This window comes from Ananas comosus, linkage group 3 (genome assembly GCF_001540865.1).
Source record: "Ananas comosus cultivar F153 linkage group 3, ASM154086v1, whole genome shotgun sequence".
In the NCBI taxonomy this organism is placed as follows: Eukaryota; Viridiplantae; Streptophyta; class Magnoliopsida; order Poales; family Bromeliaceae; genus Ananas; species Ananas comosus.
In genome coordinates, this window is record NC_033623.1 from 10052364 (window position 1) to 10067475 (window position 15112).

At 37.7% G+C, this 15112-nt stretch overlaps 2 protein-coding genes across 2 annotated transcripts; both read left to right on the plus strand.

The window, feature by feature from the left end:
• LOC109707284 (cytosolic sulfotransferase 13-like) lies at positions 206-2216 on the plus strand. Its single transcript, XM_020228443.1, has one exon. The coding sequence runs from the start codon at positions 956-958 to the stop codon at positions 2033-2035; it is 1080 nt and encodes a 359-aa protein (XP_020084032.1). The 5' UTR covers positions 206-955; the 3' UTR covers positions 2036-2216.
• LOC109707799 (cytosolic sulfotransferase 14-like) lies at positions 9410-13346 on the plus strand. Its single transcript, XM_020229329.1, has 3 exons — positions 9410-9951; positions 12257-12521; positions 13110-13346. The coding sequence occupies exons 1-3, from the start codon at positions 9410-9412 to the stop codon at positions 13344-13346; spliced, it is 1044 nt and encodes a 347-aa protein (XP_020084918.1).

The following is a 15112-nucleotide window of genomic DNA, read 5'->3' on the forward strand; positions in this document are numbered from 1 at the left end:
ATATTAAAAAATATTTCAAGTCCATATGTGAGAAAAAATGCTGAATATAAAATATATAAAGCAACAGCTTAGTGATAAATAGCTTAAACTATTGGAGATAAATGAATATTCCATTAGTTTATATTAAAAAATATTTCAAGTTCATGTATAAGAGAAAGTGTTGAATATAAAATATATAAATACTATTCTATAATTAATATTTTATATTCAACACTGTCCAGAAGTAACTCAAATTAAAGCAAACAAAGGCGATGGCCTTGCATGGTCTATTTCAAAATGGCCTATATATATATATGGTTGAGAGGTTTCCATACATTCTTATCGAAATTAATACTATTCGTCTTAAACAAACATTTGTTCCACATGGATGGCCTATGGTTGAGAGGTTTCCATACATTCTTATCGAAATTAATACTATTCGTCTTAAGCAAACATTTGTTCCACATGGTATATATATAGATTCACTAGTACAGTTTCAATCAATTCTTTTCAATGTAGTTTTCTCGAATTCATTGCACGCTGACAAAATAAAACTTGGAAATCCAATTACTTCACGTGATCAACAATTGTGACATTTTATTCCCTTTATTGACAAATTTTTGTTTAGTACAATTACTCACTGGCATTGTATTCTTCTTATTTGGTAAGCTTTATTTAGTGCAATGGTTTTTTTTTTTTTTTCCTGATCGAACAATGGAACTGTAATTGTAACTTTTTTAGTTTGCAGAGCTAATATTTGCTGATCATCCCCTGCCGACACAGTTTAATTAGGTCCCAAAATCTGATCCATTTTTTCACGTTGTGCCAAAGTGATGATATTGACCTGATTTGATTGCTATTAATTGATTTCATAATCAAGTTTTAATTAGCGTCGTATCCACAGATCGTAACTTGTTTAATTTAATTGCTTTTATTATTTAATTAAACATAAGCATATATTTTTGGTGTCCATCTTATGCTTTATAAACCCGAAACATTCGTGCATACTCAGTGTAGTTATATCATGGCTGAGTGCTATTCTTTCTCTACAAATTTGGGCTCTGAAACTGAGGAAGGCGAAGAAGATCATCGGAAAATCTATCGGTACTTCACTGATTTGGTCTCTACTTTTCCATGCGAACCTGGCGTCTCTAGCCTTCTACTTTATCGGTACAACGGTTGGTATGCCAGCCTGCCTTCGATGGTCGGCATAATGGCCGCCGGACGCCACTTCAAAGCTCGGCCCTCCGACGTGCTCCTCGCCACACTACCGAAATCCGGCACCACGTGGCTCAAATCCCTCCTTTTCGCCACCGTACACCGCAAGTTGTACGCCGTCGATGACGACTCTCGCCACCCTTTTACTTTCCACAACCCCCATGAATGTGTCCCGTTCCTTGAGTACCAAGTTTACGTCGACAATCGCATCCCTAACTTGGATGCGATTCCTTCGCCGAGACTCTTCGCCACACACATGCCCTTTCAGTTGCTTCCGAAGAGCGTGACCGACTCCGGTTGTCGCATAGTTTACTTATCCCGCGAACCTAAGGATAACTTTACTTCCTTGTGGCACTTCTCAAACAACTTGAGAGAGAAAGAGAAGATCGAACCTTGGTCCTTAGGCGAGGCCGTCGATTACTTCTGCAACGGCGTCTCGCCCTTCGGGCCGTATTGGGATCATTTGCTTGGGTATTGGACTGCACAGTCGGAGCAACCGGAGAAAGTGCTTTTCCTCAAGTACGAGGAGATGAGAAAAGACCCTTTGGGTAATGTTAAGAAGCTGGCGGAGTTCGTAGGAAACCCTTTTACGCCGGAGGAGGAGGAAGGGAGCATTATCGACGGCATCGTAAAGCTATGTGGGTTTGAGTCACTGCGGGATTTGGAGGTGAACAAGAGTGGGAAGACGGAGCTGGTTTTCGGGTCTGTCGAGAACAAACTGTTCTTTCGGCGCGGAGTGGCGGGAGACTGGGTGAATCACCTGACACCCGAGATGGCTCGACGTATCGACCAAACCACGGAGAGTAAGTTGAGAGGACATAGGCTGACCTTCTCATGAAGTTTCAGAAGAATATAGGGCTCGAATCTTAATCGTTCATCACTTCTTAAAAGAAAGAAAAACAAGTAACGAAGGTATGGCTGGTCGAAAAGTTCCAATCACAGCGTAAATAAGACAAGTAATATGCTGTTAATATTGGGTTTCAATTTGTAAGTCATTAGTACGCTCTTTATATGAGCTAGACTCAGAGAGTAATGGTTGATTTTACGTTTCTAATATTTTTTCCTCTTCACAGAAGAATAAAACAAAACTAAAATAATTCGTTCTATTTCAGAAGATTATTCATCTTGATAAGAAATTCTACATTGACCAATATACATTAAACTATAAAAAATTGATATAAATATGATTAATTGTATCATATAATATCTAATTATGTATCAAGGACTCAGCTATAAGCTTCGCGTGTCCATGTGGCGCACGCACGTGTCTGTATCGTACCGTGTGCAACACGGGTGCACCATCGACGTGCATCGATGACGCATCCGATTATATATATATATAGTTTAGAGCTACTACGCTATCGGAAGTATAAAGAATTTGATGCTTCCGATTTTTTGAACTTGGATAAAGAATTGTACGATTGAGATGATTGTGATCCTCCCTAGAGTTGAGTAGTACTCCTAGAGTTGAGTGGTCCCCATAGGATAATAGTGTTAATCCAAAGATTAAAACTGATTAAAATGACTGATCTAAGGGCCAAAAAATCAGAAGCACCGGATCCTCTATACTTCTGATAGCATAATAGCTCTACTCATTTATAATTGTTAGAATCTAGACATTACATATAGGAATACGAGACTTGGTACATGGCACAACTTAGAATGGCGACTCGGCAACTTCCACAAAATTAGGACATTGATATGACATGAACGCCGCTAATGAAATATAATATCTATTATCTATCTATTACTATATACTAAAGTAGAACCCTTTATGAACCCTATGTGAGAAGCTGACACGTGGCTTTCTATATGCTTGCCACGTGTCAAGCTCAAATTTAGATTTTCTACTTTAGGAAAAATAAAATTAGATTTTTTAAGAAAATAATATCTTTTACTATATTATTAAAAATCACCTATAATGAAGGGGATTTTATTTCAAAGTCACCTATAATTATGTTGAATTTCAAAGTCACTTATAATTATATTGAGATATTTGAGAAATTCATGGATATTATGTTGCGAAAGAATTGGCAGATGCGGATATTACGCGTTTATGTTGCAAAAAAATTGGCGGGTGCAGATATTACGTGTGAGAAGGAAAATATTTATCTTTATTTGGGAATAAATTATTACAAGCTCAAATATAGATTTTCTACTTTAGAAAAAATAAAATTAGATTTTTTAAGGAAATAATATCTTTTACGATATTATTAAAAGGGATTTTATTTCAAAGTCATCTATAATTATGTTGAGATATTTGAGAAATTCACGGATATTAAGTTGCGAAAGAATTAGCGGGTGCGGATACGCGTGAGAAGACTTATAATTATGTTGAGATATTTGAGAAATTCACGAATATTATGTTGCGAAAGAATTGGCGGGTGTGGATATTACACGTGAGAAAGAAAATATTTATCTTTATTTTTATTTCAAAGTCACTTATAATTATGTTGAGATATTTAAGAAATTCACGGATATTATGTTGCAAAAAAATTGGCGGATGCGGATATTAAGCGTGAGAAGGAAAATATTTATCTTTATTTGGGAATAAATTATTACAAGCTCAAATATAGATTTTTTACTTTAGGAAAAATAAAATAAAATTTTTTAAGGAAATAATATCTTTTACGATATTATTAAAAATCACCTATAATGAAGGGGATTTTATTTCAAAGCCACCTATAATTATGTTAAGATATTTGAGAAATTCACGGATATTACGTTGCGAAAGAATTGGCGGGTGCGGATATTACGCGTAAGAAGGAAAATATTTATCTTTATTTGGGAATAAATTATTACTTAGTTAATTATTTGAAATGATTGGTTAATAAATTATTACTTAGTTAATTATTTGAAATGATTGGTTGAAAATTACCGGACATAAAAATATTAGTAAAAAAGGATAGAGACATTTTTCCTAACGTGGCTTTCTATATGCTTGCCATCATCATATCTATTCTATTTACTATATTATTAAATTCAAATGGTAGGTGGATTAATGAGATATTTGAAAAATTCACGGATGTTACGTTGCGAAAGAATTGGCGGGTGCGGATATTACGCGTGAGAAAGAAAATATTTGAGAAACGCGTAGATAGAAAATATGGTATAAATGTGAGGGTAATATTGTCACAAAAAGTAACAGATACTTTTATTTTTAATTATTAGATCAGATCTAATGGCAAAAAATTAATATCTTTTACTATATTATTAAAAATCACCTATAATAAAGGGGATTTTATTTTAAAGTCACCTGAGATATTTGAGAAATTCATGGATATTACGTTGCGAAAGAATTAGCGGGTGCAAATATTAAAATATTTATCATTATTTGGGAATAAATTATTATTTAGTTAATTATTTGAAATGATTGGTTGAAAATTACTGGACATAAAAATATTAGTAAAAAATAGAACATATTATTTTCATTTTATTATTTAAATATGAAGCAAGTATTAATTTTTTTTCTTGGATGTCTTATTTTGATCAGAATATGGCACTTGGGTATGATTCTATACGTGACATCACTTCTCTTGGAGATAAATGGAAGATCAAAGTCAGAGTGATTTGTCTGTATATTATNTATCTTTATTTGGGAATAAATTATTATTTAGTTAATTATTTGAAATGATTGGTTGAAAATTACTGGACATAAAAATATTAGTAAAAAATGATAGAGGCATTTTTGGAAAGAGGAAAAAATTCAAAACTCACGATTTTATAAGTAGTATAGATATACATATTGCATGTCATTTCTGTAATTTTTATTTCATAATTTTTTTCCTACTGTCACTCCTGTAATTTTCTTAGTTCTTAAATGGTAATACTTTAAAATAGAACATATTATTTTCATTTTATTATTTAAATATGAAGCAAGTATTAATTTTTTTTCTTGGATGTCTTATTGTTCTCAGAATATGGCACTTGGGTATGATTTTATACGTGACATCATTCCTCTTGGAGACAAATGGAAAATCAAAATCAGAGTGATTTGTCTGTATACTATGCCTGAATTTCATTGTCCAGAGGTGGTGAATAGCCTAGAAGTTCTTTCTGATCAAAATGTAAAATACGACTTTCATTTTCAAATTGAATATACATTTGCTTTGTTTTTACTAAAAGATACTATATAATTTGTTTATTTTCTATTATAGGGAGATAGGATACATGCAACGGTAAGAAAAATTTTCCTGAACAAATTTAAAGGTCTTTTATGGAAGGAAAAGATTATGTGATCAACCAGTTTGGAGTGGGGCAGAGCAGCGGCTCCTACAGGACCACTATACATCCTTACAAAATCAATTTTCAATATTCTACGGTTGTACGTGAGATCGAAGATGTTTTGACAATATCAAAGTATGGATTTATATTTACCTCTTTTGATGAAATACTTGCTAATGTCGCTGATGACTAATATTTAGTAGGTAAGAGTTGTTATATGCATCAAATATTTAATTTTTAAAATTTAATTTTTAATATGTGTACCTACTATATTGATTCTTATATTTTATTTTTCTAATTTATCAGATGTCATTGGGAAGCTTTCTAGAATTAGTAGAATGGAAGAAAGCTGCAAGGACGGTAAAGAAACAAAAAAGATTACGATACTACTTGAGAATGACAAGTAGGTGCTCATAATTATAAATATATCTTTTGAATGTTTATATATTTTTTTTCAGTTAGCTGTTTATTATTATAAATAGATAACTAGATTGACAGTTATATTCAAAACAAATTATATTGTATTTATCAATCTGATAACTTTATAATACAACACTCATGTCTACATCTTAAATAACGGTACTTTACATTCTTTGAGTTTTCTTGCTAATATAAATATAAATACAAAAATTATCTATAAGTAGTATTTGTAGTATAATGGTTCTTTTAATTTGTATTTTGGTCATTTAGTAATTTTTTCTGTAAAACTTATAGCAACAAAAAGCTGGGTTGCACATTGTGGGGAAGGTTTGCTGAAGAACTTCATACTTATAGACAAGTAGGGGATGAAGGCCCTGTCATAATTATAATGCAATGGTGCAAGATAAAAGACTTTGCAGGTATCTCATTTATTCAAACTTTAGATATTATTTATATTCTTACTAATTATACTAATTATTGTATATATATGGGCAACATAGGTTCACGTAGTGTATCAAATTCTCTTTATGCAACCAAGATGATGATCAACACTGATATATCAGAAATATTGGAGTTCAAAAATAAGTAAGTTAACCAATAACCTTATTATTTTTTTTTATATATATTGTTCACTTACATTAAAATATAAAATTTAGGATTGTAAGCGGAGAACTAAGTCAATCTATGGTGCTTAGTGAAATTTCAACTCAATCCACTATTTCTCTAACGGATGACTTCCTAAAAATATCTCAAAAGAAAACTCTGGCTGAAATTCAAGAATGCCAACAGGTAAACAAGTGTAAATATCTTATCCATGTTTATCGTTTTAATACATTTTATTCTCTTATTTTTAATACTGAATATATATTATCTTTTCAGCCTTGTGTATGTGTCACTCTAACAACTGTTCTAAGTGTTGAGACTGAGCGTGGCTGGTATTATAATTCTTGCAAAACGTGTAGCAAAAAGGTGATTCCTGATAGAACTGAATTCTATTGTGAATTTTATGAGAGAATGATAACTTGTGTTTGACTAAGGTGAGAATTTTTATTTCTGCACTTGACGTGTATGATTTAATGTGATGTTTTTCTAACAACAACCTACAATATGCATGCTATGACAATAAACAAAAGTCAAGGTCAATCGTTATCATATGTTGGCTTATATCTACCTAGACCGATATTCAGTCATTGTCAATTATATGTTGCAATATCTAGAGTTCGAAGCAAGAACGGATTGAATATTCTAATTTGTGATAAAGATGGTTTGTTATTCAAAACCACAAACAATGTGGTTTTTAAAGAAGTGTTTCAGAACTTAAAATAGATGAGCGGTTTATTTTTCTTCATGTTATTTCAAAATTTACAATTTTTCAACAATTCAACTGTGGTATTCCTGGTGTTCAGCAGGAAAGGCTTGTCGACAGCTCTGGAGAGTGTCGGGACAAGTCCGAGTCACGTTGGCACGAAATAGACGCAAAACGAACTCAGCGGGGACGCGAGAGCAGGACTTGGCATTGGAATCTGTAAACAGCAGATTTTCTACTTGTTGTACCGGTACAACCATCAAGGTGTACCGGTACACTTTCTGTACCGGTACAACATCGGGGGTGTACTGGTACACTTCGACAGATTTTGCGCAGCTGCTCTCGGGTTGCCATTTGTACCGATACACTTGCTCGTGTACGGGTACACCAGGATAGGTGAGAGGGTGTTTTGGTCATTTCGTGCCTCGTTCACATCACCACTTCCCTCCACCGCTTATATAGGATTGAGAGGAGCTGAGAGAGAAGGTTGCTGTGTTTCTTCTTCCCTCTCTCTCTCTAGCATCGGCCGAGCAAGGAAGAGCTCGGGTGGAGTTCGAGTTTCGCCGACGTCGCGCCGCGGTGCCATTCGAGCGTGTCTTCGTCGTCGTAGCATCGCGAGGAGGCCGGGCGAGGGTGCGATTCTGCCGTTCTCGACGTCGCGCCGGATTGGGATTAGCTTTCGAGGTGGGTTAATCGTCGGTTTGTCTTCTAAGTGTATAGTTGGTCGACATGCGTTGTGTGTTGATAGATTTTGCTCAGTTCATAAATTTTGGCATATTCCATGTAAAATCTGAAATGGAGCTTCCTCGTTGCACGTATCTACTAGCACATGTTGGACTGGAATTTGACTTAGGAGAAAACAGTGATTATGACCTGTCATATACTTAAACTACCTGATTTAGTTCTAGGAGTCGTTGTTATTTTTGTATCGCTGCAGTATCAGTGTGGTGGATACCCCAGGTAGTTTAGATTTCTATTACGCTCGTGCTGGGATACCGAGTGTATTTTTAGAGTAGTGTTTAGACTGTTTCGGACTGTTGGGGGCCGTCGGGGTTGACGGTGCACCCCTATCGCCGTTTTGGCGTCAGATTGTGCCGAAGGCACGTGACCTGTTGGTTGTTAGACCAGTTGGACCCTGTTACTTGACTTCGGCTTGTGAGAGCCTGATTGAGCTCGACAGAGATACGCTGCATACTCGGTTGGGTAGCTCCTACGAGTGCCACTCCGAAAATAGGCGTTGTGCTTTCGCGTTGGTGTCGTTCGTGCAGGTTAGACTTGCTCTCCACGAACCGATTAGTGTGGAGGTAGCTGTATAGTCGCAACCGGGCGGGACGGGTGTGTTCACAGTCCCAGGGACGGGTAGGCTTACAGTCCCAATTGGATGGGGTCAGAATTGACATTTATTACAGTTGGTTAGAGTAGAGCATGATAGTGTAGTAGCTTGTAGTTGTAGATTTTCTTCCAGCATTTTCTACTATTATTGCTCCCTTCTGTAGACTTAATGGGTGGACCGACGTTGTTGAGGGCGGCACCCACTGAGGACTACTTGTTTATACAGTAGTTCTCACGCCCTGTTGTTCCTTTTCGTTTTGCAGAGCCATCATCGTCGGCTGCTGCTGATCCTGATCGTGGCAAGGGCGTCGCGAGTTAGAGCCCTACCAGACGAGCCAGAGGTAGTGGAGTACCAGCTACAGGTAGTTGTAGTTTTTGGTTTATTACATACTGATGTTATACCTCGCTGGAGTGAGTGTTTTTGTACCAAGATACTGTGCATGTACTGATCCATTTTTATTATATACGCATGTTCTTTTTCCTTAGCAGCTCTATACTACTGGTTGTAGTGTTGTATTATTGCAGGTACAGTTACAGTTTCGCTTTGTATACAGGAAAAATTTCTTTGTATACGGCGGATTTGTCGGCGTGCCCGGGGAACGTGGTATCCGGGGCGTGACATCAACTCTGTCATTTTATTTTTTAAATAAATTTAGATATTTTTCTGAAAAAATTCACTAATATTATGATATTTATCATTTCACTTATCTAACAATTTATCTATATTGTTATTGGAGCAGATATTTTCCATTTTCATGCAACAAAGTTTTTTTTTCTTTATATTTTCTTGATTTTAATTAGCGTCGTATCCACATATCGTAACTTGTTTAATTTAATTGCTTTTATTATTTAATTAAGCATATACTTTTGGTGTTCATCTTATGCTTTATAAACTCGAAACATACTGTGCATACTCGGTGTAGGTATATCATGGCTGAGTGCTATTCTTTCTCTACAAATTTGTGCTCTCTAACTAAGGAAGGCGAAGAAGATCATCGGAAAATCTATCAGTACTTCACTGACTTGGTCTCTACCTTTTCATGCGAACCTGGCGTCTCTAGCCTTCTACTTTATCGGTACAACGGTTGGTATGCAAGCCTACCTCCGATGGTCGGCGTAATGGCTGCCGGACGCCACTTCAAAGCTCAGCCCTCCAACGTGCTCCTCGCCACACTACCAAAATCCGACACCACGTGGCTCAAATCCCTCCTTTTCGCCACCGTACACAGCATGTTGTACCCTGTCGATGACAACTCTTGCCACCCTTTTACTTTCCACAACCCCCACGAATGCGTCCCGTTCCTTGAGTACCAAGTTTACGTCGACAATCAGATCCCTAACTTGGATGCGATTCCTTCGCCGAGGCTCTTCGCCACACACATGCCCTTTCAGTTGCTTCCGAAGAGCATGACCGACTCTAGTTGTCGCATAGTTTACTTATCCCGCGACCCTACGGATAACTTTACTTCCTTGTGGTTTCCTCTGCGTTGTCGAAAAAGGAGATCCATTTTAAACAATTTCTAATCGTTCGGTCAGGATCGGGTACGTGAAGTTTGCTCCAAGAGGTTAAAGCTCGCTGCAGGGCCAATAATTTTCTATGTAGAGTATAACCCGGGGAGGCATTGGTTGATTTAACTGTCATCCATGCATTCTTGACCACATCATTAAAATCCGAGCAGGACAACCAATAGCCAAAGAAGGTGCAAGCTTTTGCACCAGAGCATTTCCGACCTATTAGCCTTACTCATGCTGTTAGCAAAATTATCTCAAAGGTGCTCGCGACCCGATTGCTGATGGTCATTGATCTACTCATTGACCCGCATCAAACAGCCTTTATCAAGAACCGCAGCATTCATGACAGCTTTGTAATGGCTCACGAGGTTCGTAACGCTGCTAGAAGGCGGAAGAAAAAATTGGCCCTTTTAAAAATTGATTTCTCTAAGGCTTTCGACAGTGTCAGCTGGCCATTTCTGCTAAATCTCCTAATCTATCGTGGTTTTGACATTAAATGGACAACTTGGATCTCAAAACTTTTGTCCTCTGCTTGCAGCTTTATCCTCGTAAACGGATGCCCAGGCAAGTTGCTTCGTTTTCGACGGGGACTAAGACAGGGCGACCCTATCTCACCTTATCTCTTTATCCTTGTGGCTGATGTTCTGCAAAGACTTGTGCAGCGTGCTTTATCCGCCAATCTCATTCCGTCACCCTTAGGCATTACTGGCCTTAGTCCTCTTTTGCAATATGCGGACGACTCCCTACTTTTTTGCGATGACAATGTCGACAGAGAGTTGCTTCTCTATTTTGGTCAAGCTTTCCACTAACCTACCTTGGACTGCCACTTTCGCCGACTAAGCTCCCAACTTGTGCTTTCAACTCTCTTGTTGACAAGTTCCATAAAAGACTCTCGGGATGGGAAAGTGCTCTACTCTCACCGGCTGGTTGAGTCGTTTTAATTAATTCAGTTCTTACAAATTTACCAATCCATTACCTATCTATTTTTATTTTACCTAAGGCTATTAACCACCAGCTGCGGGAGCTCCAACGACGTTTTCTATGGAGGAAATCATCATGTCCTATAAGAGAAGGTGTACCTCTAGTCGCCTGGGATGTTGTGGCTAGACCTAAAGCTCTGGGTGGACTCGGAATTGCAAACATCTACTACAAGAATTTGTCTCTTGTCTGCAAGTGGCTTTGGAGATTTGTCTCGCAACCGAACTCACCTTGGGCAGTTTTAATTAAATCGGTATATTATTCCACTTTCCCTCTCAGCGGGAAGCATCCACGACAAAGCTCTCTTTTTTGGCGTAGTGTGCTAAAGACGTATCCTATCTTCAACATCTCACACTCTTTTGTGGTATATAATGGGACGAAGACATTTTTTTGGTTATCATCTTGGATAGGCACACCCCTGATGGATCAATTTCCGGCTCTATTCTCCTACTTTGCTCACAAATTTGCTCTTGTGTCCGAGGTGTTTATTGATAATTTGTTCTCATTACCGGTCATCTCTTACCCGTCCATCATTGCACAACAGGAGTTTTCGACACTTTGCTGCAGGTTATGCAACTTCCATATTTGCGTCGGCCCCGACATCTGCTGCTGGAAATGGACTCCCCATGCCACTTTCTCCACTGCATCAGCATACAATCTGTTCTTTGCTGGATCCACATTCGACTCGACTCTAAACACTGTTTGGTACTCTTTTGCGCCACCTCAAGTGCAGTTTTTTACGTGGCTTTTATATAAAAACCGAATTTTAACTCTTGACAACCTTCGGCGTCGTGGTTGGATTCTCGCCTCAAGATGTGAGCTTTGCCTTAATGCTGGCGAAGATATCATTCACTTATTCCTCCATTGCCCCTACTCCCTAGCAGTGTGGGCATCTCTCAATCTTCTTCTTTGTCTGCCTCAACCATCTTTTTTGGGACTTGGAGACTCTTGGACAATGTGGTCATCTCGCTTACCTAAGGATATTCGAAAGGTTGGGAACACCATCTTCAGCTGCTTCGCCTGGTCCATCTGGTCTGAGCGAAATCGTCGCATCTTCGACAACACTTGCTCTACTCCCCTCTCCACCGCTAGCCGTATTCGCATGCTAATCGCTGATGTCGATATTTCATCTTTGACGTGATCACTTTGTGTCTCTTCTGTTTTTAATTTTAGGTGCTATTATGTACTGTTTGTTTGAAACCTTGTATTATTTTTAATCTTTCATTATTAACACCTTGGTCAGCCCTTTTGGGCTGACCTGTTTTCTTTTTCAAAAAAAAGAAAAAGCTTTACTTCCGTGTGGCACTTCTCAAACAACTTGAGAGAGAAAGAGAAGATCGAACCTTGGTCCTTAGACGAGGCCGTCGATTACTTCTGCAACGGCGTCTCGCCCTTCGGGCTGTATTGGGATCATTTGCTTGGGTATTGGACGGCGCAATCGGAGCAACCGGAGAAAGTGCTTTTCCTCAAGTACGAGGAGATGAGAAAAGACCCTTCGGGTAATGTTAAGAAGCTGGCGGAGTTCGTAGGAAACCTTTTTACGCCGGAGAAGGTAGAGATGTCAACGGGTTGGATTCGGGGCGGATTTTTAAAAACCCGAACACGAACCCGAACCCCACTCCAAACCCAAGACCCGAACCCGAACCCGAATCCAACGGATTTTAAAAATCCATATCCAAACCCAAACCCGACCAAAAATCCGAAATCTGAACCCGAGCCCGAACCCGAAAATCTGACCTGAAACAAATATTTCTCTTTACAATATTTCAAAGCATATTACATTAAATCTAAATTTTTAAAATACAAGTTCAAATACAACATCAAATATTTATATATATATATATTATACATAGTGTAAAATATTTTCGGGTTCGGGTCAAGTTCGGGTTCAATTGGGTANATATATATATATTTATATATATATAATACAAACTAAATTCGGGTTCGGGTCGGGTTCGGGTTCGGGTTCGGGTCGGGTACAATCAAAATCCATATTCAAATCCATATCCGCCGGGTTTCTATTTTTGATATCCATATCCGAATCCATATCCATATCCATCGGATATATCCGTTTCATTCGGGTTAGGGTTCGGATAAAATTTCGGGTATCCATACCTATTGACATCCCTAGGAGGAGGAGGAGGAAGGGGGCATTATCGACGGCATCATAAAGCTATGTGGGTTCGAGTCGCTGCGGGATTTGGAGGTGAACAAGAGCGGGAAGACGGAGCTGGTTTTCGGGTCTGTCGAGAACAGTTTGTTCTTTCGGCACAGAGTGGCGGGAGGCTTGGTGAATTACCTGACATCCGAGATGGCTCGACGTATCGACCAAACCACGGAGAGTAAGTTGAAAGGACATAGACTGACCTTCTCATGAAGTTTCAGAAGAATGTAGGGCTCGTATCTTAATCGTTCATCACTTCTTAAAAGAAAGAAAAACAAGTAATGAAGGTATGGATGGTCGAAAAGTTCCAATCACAGCGTAAATAAGACAAGTAATATGCTGTTAATATTGGGTTTCAATTTGTATGTCATTAGTACGCTCTTTATATGAGCTAGACTCAAAGAATATATGATGCTTCCGATTTTTTGAACTTTGGATCAAGAATTGTACGATTACGATGATTGTGGTCCTCCCTAGAGTTGAGTATCTCTAGAGTTAAGTGGTCCCCATAGGATAACAGTATTAATTCAAATATTAAAAATGATTAAAATGACTGATCTAAGGGCCAAAAAATCAGAATCACTAGATCCTCTATACATCCGATGGCATAGTAGCTCTACTTATTTATAATTGTTAGAATCTAGACATCACATATATGAATACGAGACTTGGTACACGACACAACTTGGAACGACGACTCGACAACTTTCACAAAATTAGGACATTGATATGACATAAACGCCACTAATGAAATATAATATTATTACTATAATAATAGAGCTAGGTATTATATCTTTGAAAGTACGGAGCTCTCCGTGCTTATAATTATTTTCAATAATGGAACATCCTACTCGACGATCAATTTCGTTGGACATGGACCTACAGTGTTGGTACTATCTAGAAACCAAAATTTTTTATTTTTCGACATGATTTACGAAGTAATCAAAGAGTCTAAAAAATAATTATTTTAATGGTCAATACAACATGTTTGTAAGTTTAACCGTATATCAAGAGCAAGATTAATTCTTTTGATTTGAAATTTTAGTCTTTTATCACTATTTTTCATGAAATTTTATTTTTAGCCATTTATTTTGAAACTGCTCGTTTATTAGGCAAACAAAATCAAAAAATTATAAAATTTGGTTCTAGATAATTCCTGCACTATAAACCATCAATAATAATTTATAAGTACGGAGGCCTTCGTGCTTTCGAAAACAAAGGAGACATACTGTGACGCCCCGAGCCCGATCCTTTTGGCCGGTTCGAAAGCGTCAAACAGACGCCGAATGGACAGAGTTTCCCCTGTCCGCCCAAGGCTCAACAACAAGTATCAATAGAGTAAAAATTTGTATAAGCGGAAGCATACACAATGGCTTGCACGATGACAAGCAATAACCAAAGTGAAAGAATTAATAATTCAACATACAAGTAGTTTGATTAAATTTAAATCACATACATGCATCCAACTATAATCAAGTTCTTTCACATTCTTGCATCATTTTTTTTTACATCTCATTTCTCCCAAAATATAACTTTTGACATTTAAAATAAATATCCTTTACATCATTCATTTAAACATGTTCATGATACTAAAATCATCAAATACAAAAGATGATAGTAAAGGGAATGCAACTACAAAATATGAAACCATCTCGAGCGGTCTCTAACTAGGGCGCGATGCCCTTACCGCGATCATCCGCCGGCTCGCTCGGTCCGGGCTCTGTGGAAAATGGGATGTGAGAACTACAACAAAGTTTTCAGTGGGTTCGGCAACCAATCACGCCGACTATCCCACTAGGTCTAATCAGGCATGATAGAATAGAGAAAAGAAAATAACCAACTAACAAATACAACTAATATGCCTGAACAATATAAAATGCGATGCTCGATATAATGCTCATGATGAATGAAGGATCACAATTCCTTTACCCAATCTCTTGGCTAACCCGTAGGTTTCGCCCCTCAACAAACTCACCAAC